The sequence below is a fragment of the Monodon monoceros genome, unplaced genomic scaffold (genome assembly GCF_005190385.1).
Source record: "Monodon monoceros isolate NGI ecotype Baffin Bay Population unplaced genomic scaffold, NGI_Narwhal_1 Super_Scaffold_5, whole genome shotgun sequence".
NCBI classification, from domain to species: domain Eukaryota; kingdom Metazoa; phylum Chordata; class Mammalia; order Artiodactyla; family Monodontidae; genus Monodon; species Monodon monoceros.
This window is the reverse complement of record NW_021703782.1, coordinates 76,943,852-76,953,630: the sequence shown is the minus strand read 5'-3', so window position 1 is coordinate 76,953,630 and position 9,779 is coordinate 76,943,852. Positions and strand designations below refer to the sequence as shown.

Here is a 9,779-nt window from a genome sequence, read left to right as displayed (position 1 = left end):
CCCCAAGGTATCTGTCCATGTCCAGTGTCCTTTTGTCCTTAAAAGCCCAGCTAGATTCTACATCACTTAAGAAGCATTTCACGACCCCTGTTCTATCAACATGCATGTCCTTTCGGATGTTCTGGCCTCTCCTGAATCCTTCTGCTTCCCCTCCCTGACAGGTTGTGTGCCCATTTAAGCCTGGGCCATGGGTCACCCCTGTTCCTCATGGGAATTCTCACACCCATATACTGGGTGATCAACAAAGTGTTTTGGTGGATGGATGGATGGATATTCAGACACAGACAAATAGATTGATGGAGGGATGGAGGGATGGATGGATGGATGGAGGGAGGGATGGAGGGATGGATGCACAAACGGACAAGACAGGTGGCTGGACAGACAGATGAATGGAAAGCCCTGGAGCTAGCATTGCTCATGAGAAAAGAGATCTTGGGAACAACAGGAGTATGTTTTCTGTGAAAATGATCTGGAGAAACAGAGTGAGTATTCACAACTAATGATTTCCCTAGTACCTAGCACAAAGTGGGAGAACACAGAGCAAACTTAAAGTCACTTTTCTGGCCAAGTTTAATGAGATGAACTGCCATATAGGACACAGAACCACTAAAATGAATATGTTATGTATCTTGTCTCTGATTGAATGCATTAAATAATCAGAATCTTCACTTTAAACATTGTAAATTTGATATTCTATGACCCCAAAGTAATTTCTAATTTTTTTTTTTTCTTTTTTTTTTCTTGCGGTACGCGGGCCTCTCACTGTTGTGGCCTCTCCCGTTGCGGAGCACAGGCTCTGGATGCGCAGGCTCAGCGGCCATGGCTCACGGGCCCAGCCACTCCGCGGCATGTGGGATCTTCCCGGCCCGGGGCATGAACCCGTGTCCCCTGCATCAGCAGGTGGACTCCCAGCCTCTGTGCCACCAGGGAAGCCCGTAATTTCTAATTTTATTTCTCCTTTTTCTTGGAAACAAATAGAGACTGTGGACTTTCACAATGGTTTTTCAATCACTCAGCCAGACTGGAACTCCAGACCAGATGCCCTGGACCTACATGAGACAAAGGATGTTGAGTTTGGATCACTGAGTATTTTATTTAGTTGAAAGACGAGACAGACCATGGAAAGTGCCAACCAGACAGCCTCTGTGACAGAGTTCATTCTCCTGGGCCTCTCAGCCCACCCAAGGCTGGAGAAAACGTTCTTTGTGCTCATCCTGCTCATGTACCTGGTGACCCTGCTGGGCAACGGGGTCCTCATCCTGGTGACCATCCTGGACTCCTGCCTACACAAGCCCATGTACTTCTTCCTGAGGAACCTCTCCTTCCTGGACATCTGCTACACAGCCTCCTCAGTCCCCCCTCATCCTTGACAACTTCCTGACCCACAGGAAAACCAACCCCTTCTCAGCATGTGCTGTGCAGATGTTCCTCTCCTTTGCCATGGGGGCCGCGGAGTGTGTGCTTCTGGGCATGATGGCGTTTGATCGCCATATGGCCATCTGCAACCCCCCGAGGTACCCTGAGGTCATGAGCAAGGCTGCCTATGCACCCATGGCTGCCAGCTCCTGGGCAGCTGGAAGCACCACTGTCATGATGCAGACATCCCTAGCAATGCAACTACCCTTCTGTGGGGACAATGTCATCAACAACTTCACCTGTGAGATCCTGGCTGTCCTGAAGTTGGCCTGTGCTGACATCTCCATCAATATAATCAGTATGGTGTTGGCCAATGTGATCTTCCTGGGCATCCCAGTTCTGTTCATCTTTTTCTCCTACGTGTTCATCATCGCTACCATTTTGAAGATCCCCTCAGCTGAGAGGAGGAAAAAGACCTTCTGCACCTGCTCTGCCCACCAAACAGCTGTAGTCATCTTCTATAGGACCATCCTCTTCATGTATGGGAAGCCTAAATCCAAGGACCCCCTGGGAGGCAGACAAACAGGACCCTGCAGACAAGCTCACCTCCCTCTTCTATGGAGTGGTGACCCCCTTGCTCAACCCCATCATCTACAGCCTGAGGAACAAGGAGGCGAAGGCCGCTGTGAGGGACCTGGTGACTCGGAAACGCTTCACCCAGTGATGCTGGAGGGGTCCTGATGGTTCCTGTTCCCTGGTTTCTCTTACCTGAGGGTCTCGGAGGATAAGATGAAGGGCTAACTTCATGCAAGTTTACGTAGGTAAATCTAATTACACGGAATCTCATTACACCCAAGAGCTTTGTGTGAACAGAAAGCATTTAATATGAATTTTCCCCTCATTCTATAGGCGATTCTACAAAAGTATATTTCTGTTGATCAAGCCTTACAGTTCTCTATATCTGTGATGCATACTAAACAAATTGATAACAAGGAAAAGTAACCCTTCAAGATTTATTGCTTAACTCATGAAAAGCTCAAGTCTGTAGGGCCATAATTCAATTACTCCTTGGCTCGCCCTTTGAACATATTTGAAAGGGTTCTTATTTTTATGTCACCTATGTCAACTCTTCCTACTCCATTATTAAAAAACAGTAATATTTTTATCCTTATCCTCATTGCCTCTTTCTCCTTATTGTCATTTAAATTACTAAAACTGTTTCTTGAATCATTCTCTCCCTGTGTCTTCAAAATTAACCTCTTTCTCTTGTCCTTAACCAAGTCCCCCACCAGAAAATCATTTATATCTTTGGAGCAGAGAGGAGAGTAAGGTGTGGCAAAACTGATGCAAAGGTCAAACAAAGGTTCAGGCCTTTTTTCTTTTCCCTTTTTTGAAAATGTTATTCATCCCTGGGTTCTTTCCCTAGATATCCTTGGCCTCCAAGGGTCATCAGAGTAATGTCAAAACTGAGAGGTACCGAGGAGAATCAAATGAATTCTATTAACCGCCTGACCTGGCTTGACCGAGTGTGCAGCCAAGGGGTGACCATCGCTTGCTTTTCTACCTAAGAAACCCCAAAGCCACATGGTAGTCAGGGGGAGAGGAGGTGATGCTCAGAGGGAGGAGGAGACATCTAAGAATCACCTACATGACTGGTGAGGAAGTCCAAGGCAGCTCCCTAGAGTAATTAATCTAGACATCTAGTTAAAGAATGAGCAGAATAGAAAACCTCTAACAGTTGATATCAATTTTTAATCCAATAGAGAGGAAACTAACAATCGAAACAATCAGCCTTTGCTGAAAAAGAGTTATTGCAGGAAGATGGTGAAAGCATTAAAGAAAATTCTCAGTGGTTTTCTCAGCAGAATTCAAGAGGGTAGTGAATCAATAAAACAAGAGAAGTCTATAAAAAAAGAAGCTAGGAGAAAAGATAACTGGGAAATAAGAACTTTTTCTTAGGGGAAACATTCCACTTACTGGATCAAATAAAATTCAGTAGAAAGTATTTAAAAGTAGATGGCACAATTTTTTAAAATGAACTTTAAAATTTAAAATAACTTAAATTCCTCTCCTAGACTTCAGAGAGAAAAACAAAGAGATTTAAGTTATTTGAGAAAAGACGAGAGGCATGGGAGATAGACCAGGGGGATCCATCATGAAAACATGAAGAGAAAACAGAGCAGACAAAAGACAAATAATAACTAAAGAGAAAAAAACACATTTCACTGAACAGAAGTTTTAGATATTTTGTTCATAAAATGTTCATCAATCACCAGATAAGAATTGTAGCAAAAGGCACACCTACCTAGGATAACTATTCAAGGATAACTTTTGATGCCTATATACACCAAAATAGTTCTATAGACTTTTACACAGAAGAAAAGCATATTTCCTAAGAAGGAATGAGAATCTGACTGCCATTGGCCAGCTGTTCTGCCGCCCTAAATGTAGACATCAGTGGAACAAGGTTTACTAAGTTCTGAGGGAAATGGGCTGTGAGTCCCGAGTTCTACATACCCCTCATCATTGCACAGATACGAGGGTTAAAAAGACACTTGCTGTCATGTGTAAACACAGAAAGCACATACCCCTACAATCCCTTCCTGAAAAAAAATTTATTTAGAACATTCTCCCAACAAACAGTTAAAAATAAATAAATGAAAGGATGTGATGGATATGCCATAGAAGAGACAGTGGAGAATGATGAAATGCATAAGACTAATGAAGTTTAGTCAATTCTTATACCAAATTTGCAAAGACAAATATATGAAGGAATTATTAGCAATCATGTCGAGGTAAACAGTGACAAGAAAGCAATGATGGAGCTCCAGTTACAATTCTAGATGACTTCATCAAGCTGGGAAATGGAGAAAGAGAAGCAAAGGCCACTGAAGGCTTCATCTTACAAAGGATATGGTGGGAAGGGGTTCTTATAAATACAATCCATTGCATTGATACTGAAATGCAACAAAAGTCTTAACATGCTTGTTGAAAATTTACGAGTCAATACCAGTAGACAAGTATTAGAATTCTTTCTTTGAAAGAATCAGAGGATTATGAAAGAACAAAGAAAGTTCATCAAATGAAAAAACTCATTTATTGAACCTGAGTAGATTTAAACCATTGTACAGTAAACAAATAATACACATTACCCAGTGGGTTTTTTTTTTTAGGAATTTCAAGGTTTCTAACATTAGGAACATTAGGAGATCAATTACTGCAACCATTTTGTTAACAGATTAAATAAGAAAAAGTAATCCCATCCACAAATGTTGAGAAGTCATTTGGTAAAATCTAGCACCTATTTCTGACTTTTTAAAGTAGTGGACTTGAATAGAAGAAACCATCCTTCATGAAGAACAACAGCAAACAGCATACTTGATGGCAAGAATACCAGTGACATGCCTACAATGCATGTCTGGATTAGGACCTCTGCTCTCGATGTCTGCATAATTCTAGCTAATTAAACCAGATCAGAAAAATAAATAAGGAACAAAATATAGAAAAGAAGAAAACTATTCAGTAAGTAAACAGATGTTGTTTACTGAGGAAAAAAGTTTAATCAACTGCAAAACTACTACAACTAGTAAGAAAGTACAGTAGGGGGGTTGTATATAATTCACACCAGTCACAACTTTAAAATACCTAGGGAAAATACATAAAGAAGTTTGAGTACATCATATATTTACAATGGTCATGCATTAACAGAAGATATTTTAAAAAGATGTTTTGGACTTCCCTGGTGGCGCAGTGGTTGAGAGTCCACCTGCCGATACAGGGGACACAGGTTCGTGCCCCGGTCCAGGAGGATCCCACATGCCGCAGAGCGGCTGGGCCCGTGAGCCATGGCCGCTGGGCCTGCGCATCCGGAGCCTGTGCTCCACGGCAGGAGAGGCCACAACAGTGAGAGGCCCGCATACCGCAAAAAAAAAAAAAAAAAGATGTTTTCATTTTGGAGGGAGGAAAAGCCCTGAATGTAAACTTCAGGGCAGTCTAGAGTATCCTCCAAGTACCCTCATTCAAAGCCTTTTTCCCCCTTTCTAACAGGTTGGGATGACCCATGCTCCATCCATTTTCCCATCCCTAGAGCAGGTCCATCCTATTTGTTGGGAAAAGGTCCAAGCCCTGGGCTTGGAGGCAAACACAAAGGCTCACTCATCAAAGGTTCTCAGAAGCAAAGAAAACCAGTCTTTACTCCAGCCCTTGTTTTGAAGATAACCAAAGAGTTTAAACCAGACCACTGACAAATGGAGTCTTTCAGAGCTCTGCGTACATGCAAATTAATTTCTACCTGATTACTACTGGTGACCATTTCTCTCAATTTAGGATGATCCTTAAAATCTTCAAGAGAGTATAGTATCTAATGAAGGTTATCACAAAATATAACCTAATCAAACATCACAGACGATCACAGACAACGTGTCTAGAACGTAATCACCCAAACTGCATTTAAGGAATCAGAGCATTTAAGGAATCAGAGCATTTCAGATGCCGGACAGGGAACGTGTCCCCTGTGGACACGACCAGGTGGGAAAAGACCAGGACCAGGTCCTGGTGGAAGGACCAGGTGGGAAAGCAGGAGCTAACTGCCTCTTCCTCCTCAGCTCCAGCCAACTGCTGCCAGGCGGGAATGCAGAAAGGGGGTGGGGAGGGAATGCAAAGAGCTGCTCCCTTTGCTGCAGGCTCCACATTTATGTCTGGTGTTTGCAGAGTTGAGTGCTTCCCGTAATTCTTCAACAGCATAAGTATTATGAGGACCAAACAAAATTTGTTCCTCAGCCATTTTTGGCTATGGGTTGCAATTTACGACCTCTGCTAGAAGCACATGTAAGTCACAGTATTGGAGTTCCTACAGATGCCGTCACAGAGGTTACTTACATCTTCACTGTGCATCTGTTGTTTGGGGAGGAAACTGCCCTCTCACTCTTATCATGTGATTCTAGTGGGGCTGCCAATTGTACTACACCAACGCTTGGCCACAGCAATCAGTCTAAGGGAAAGCATGTGACCTAGGTCAAACTAATCAGAACCACTCCCCAGCATATTTCAACTGGAGCAAGAAGAAAGGGGTCCTGTATTAGCTTTCTATGCTGCATAGCAGATCACCACTTAGTAGCTTCAGACAATACACATTTATAATCCTGCCATTTCTGTGAGTTAGGAATTCAAGCAAGTCCTCTGCAAGGCTGCAGTCTAAGGTGTTGGCCAGGGCTCAGTTCTCATCTGGAGACTCAAATAGAAAAATGTGGATTAGGCTGCTGACAGCTCTCTTCCCTAGCACGTGAGAAAGTCTGCTAAAAATGAAGCCAGGAAAAGACAAGTAGAGATAAGAACCATATGAAGGGACAGAGAGTCCTAATGACATGGTGAGCCCCTAATTCCAGCTGTGCCTGAGACTGAATCCACCCTTGAACTTCTCAGTTGTATGAGCATTAAAGTTTGTATTGGGATTATGCTGGTTGGAGTAAGTTTTCTATCTAGAAACTTACAAAGTCCTGACAATTACAAAGCCCAAAGCAAAAGCATCTTTACATAGTCACCCTCTCTTGCTGACCACTGCATACTCCAACTGCAATCCTATATTTATCTTACATGGTAGATAATTCCCAATTGAGATACAAAAAACTGCAAACTAGTCTTGGTCAAATTCCAGGCTCTTTTTCAAATAAAACAGAAGGAATAAACTCTTTTCAGGCCTGCACTCCCCCTGAACATTGATGCCAAAATGCTAAAATACAAAAAATCAATAAAACAAATATAGTAATATACTTAGAAGATAATACACTGTGAGAAAGTTGCATTCATCCCAAAAAAGCATGGATAGGGTGAACATTAAAATTTTACCACATTAATAAATTAAAGAAGAAAAACCAAATGATCATCTCAATAGATGTAGAAAGTGTTTGATAAAACTCCATGTCCTGGGACTTCCCTGGTGGCTCAGTGGTTAAGAATCCGCCTGCCAATGCAGGGGACACGGGTTCGAGGCCTGGTCCGGGAAGATCCCACATGCCTCAGAGCAACTAAGCCCGTGCACCACAACTACTGAGCCCATGCACCACAACTACTGAAGCCCTCGCGCCTACAGCCCATGCACCGCAACAAAAAGTAGCCCCTGCTCGCCACTCGCCACAACTAGAGAAAGCCCACGCGCAGCAACCAAGACCTAACACAGCCAAAAATTAATTAATTAATTAATTTTAAAAAATTCAATGTCTTGACAATAACCACTCTACTCCAGCCAGACACCTCAGGAAAAAAAAACAACAACACCCTCACCCCACCAGCAAAGGCTGAGCAGACAGCCTAGACTTCCATTCTTACCAGGCTATGACAAGGCAACCCAACCAGTACCCTGTCAATGTGGTATCAGAGGAGGCTGGATAGGGAGGTGGGATGTTTATATCTGCTGGGCAGTAACAAGTCCCCACCCCAACCCACAGTGTCAGTGGAGACCACATGGGAAGCTCCTTCTCCTCCCACTTGGGTGGTATCAGAGGGGGCCTAAAGAAGGGTCAGGACTTGTGCCTGTGCTAATGAGGCCACCCCTTCCCACAGTGTCAGTGGAGGTCGTGGGAGTAGTATTAGGCACTCCTGCCTCTGCCAGGCAGAAGGGAATCAGCAGAGCCCTAGTAGGGAGCTGAAATTCCCACTCCCCACCCAGCAGTAAGGAGGATCCCCTTCTCCCAGGAATACAAGGCTGGTTCAATATTCAAAGATCAGTCAATGCATCTACCATATTTACAGGCTAAATAGGAATAAAATCACATGATTATATCAAGTGAAACAGAAGAAGCTTTTGAAAAAACAACACTCATTCATGATAAAAACTTTCAGCACTGAACTGGAAGCCCCAGCCAGTGAGGCAGGACAAGAAAAAAAGACTACAAGTCTAACGTTTTTGAAGGAAGAAAAAGAAACTGTCATCATTCACAGATATTTTTATTACCTACTATATAGGAAATCTAAAACAATTTAGAGATATAAGTATTTAAAAGAGAGTTTAGCAAGGTTCCTAGACAAAATCAATGCTAAAAAAAACCCAATTGCATTTCTATATTCCAGCAGCAGATTATGAAATATTTTTAAAGATATCGAGAAATATAAATATAGATATTTATATATTAAGATATAAATACCACCATACAGGGGTAAATCTAGTAAAACAGCTCCAAGACTTTTATGCATACAATTATAAATTATAAAATGTTTTGAATGATATTAAAGAGAGAAATACTTCTCATTCATGGGTAGGAAAATTCAGTATTATAGAGATGTTAATTCTCCCAAAATCGATCTCTATATATTCAGTGTAATCCCAAATTTTTAATCCCCAGAATTTAAGAAGCTGGTTCAATAATTTATATGAAAGAACAAAAGACCAAGAACAGGCATGAGGTATTAGAAGTACTGGAGGGGGGGAATAAAGGGGTTTACCCTACAAGAAATCAAAACATACAATAAAGCAATATTTATTAGGGCGGTGCAGCATTGACACAGGAATAGACGAACCAATGGAAAAGAGTAGAGATCCCAGAAGCAGATCCATTTATGTTGGGAGACTTGATATACGACAGAGATGGTACTGCAGACTGGTGGAGAAAGGATGGGCTATAAACACAACTAGGACAATTGGGAAGACATATGTGTACCAGGAGAAAAGTATAAAATATTTATAGCAGCATTCAGTTGGGAAGCAACCCAATTATCCATCAAAATAGAACGTATAAATAAGCTGTGCTACGGTCATAGAATGGAATGTAGCAATACAAAGTAATGAATTTATCTACACTTATAAATATGAATGAATCTCGCAAACATAATATTGAATGAAGAAACAAGTCAAAAAGAACACCTAGAAGTGACTTGATTTTTAGAGTTCAGAAAGAGGAAAACCTAAACTACATTGTTTAAAGATGCATCCATGGGTGATAAAATTCAAGAAAAGCAAGGAAATGATTATAACAAAAGTAAGGAGTGTGATTATCTCTGGGAGGAGAGAGAGAGAGAGGGCTGGGAGTGGGAAGGAATACCCAGGAAGATTTCAAGGTGCTGGCAATGTGGCAATGTTCTACTCCTTAAATTAGGTGGCAATTGCTTTATTATTCTTTAAATTTAAAATATGTGTTTTATATACTTTCATATGCATTTACATATATGTGCTATATTTCACATTTTTAATTATTTTAAATACCAAAAGTTTTAAATACTGCAATGAGATGTCACTTCTCAACTATCAGTTTGGCAAAGACCAAAAAGTCTCAAGACCAACATATTATGTTGACAGAGTATGAGAAAACAGACATTCTCATATACTGATAAGACCTTGTAAATTTGGCAATATCCATAAAAATTACAAATGTACATAAAACATATATTTTTACCGCATGTGCTAAATTATAAATAGGCAAGGATGTTTGTTG

General features: G+C 41.5%; 1 protein-coding gene across 1 annotated transcript; it reads left to right on the top strand.

Annotated features, from left to right (window-relative positions):
- Positions 1 to 929: 929 nt before the first annotated feature.
- Positions 930 to 2,080, top strand: LOC114884680 (olfactory receptor 13C7-like). Its single transcript, XM_029203800.1, is given in 3 exon segments — positions 930 to 1,355; positions 1,357 to 1,929; positions 1,931 to 2,080. Coding segments are annotated over 3 exon segments (960 nt in total). The 5' UTR covers positions 930 to 1,118.
- Positions 2,081 to 9,779: the final 7,699 nt, after the last annotated feature.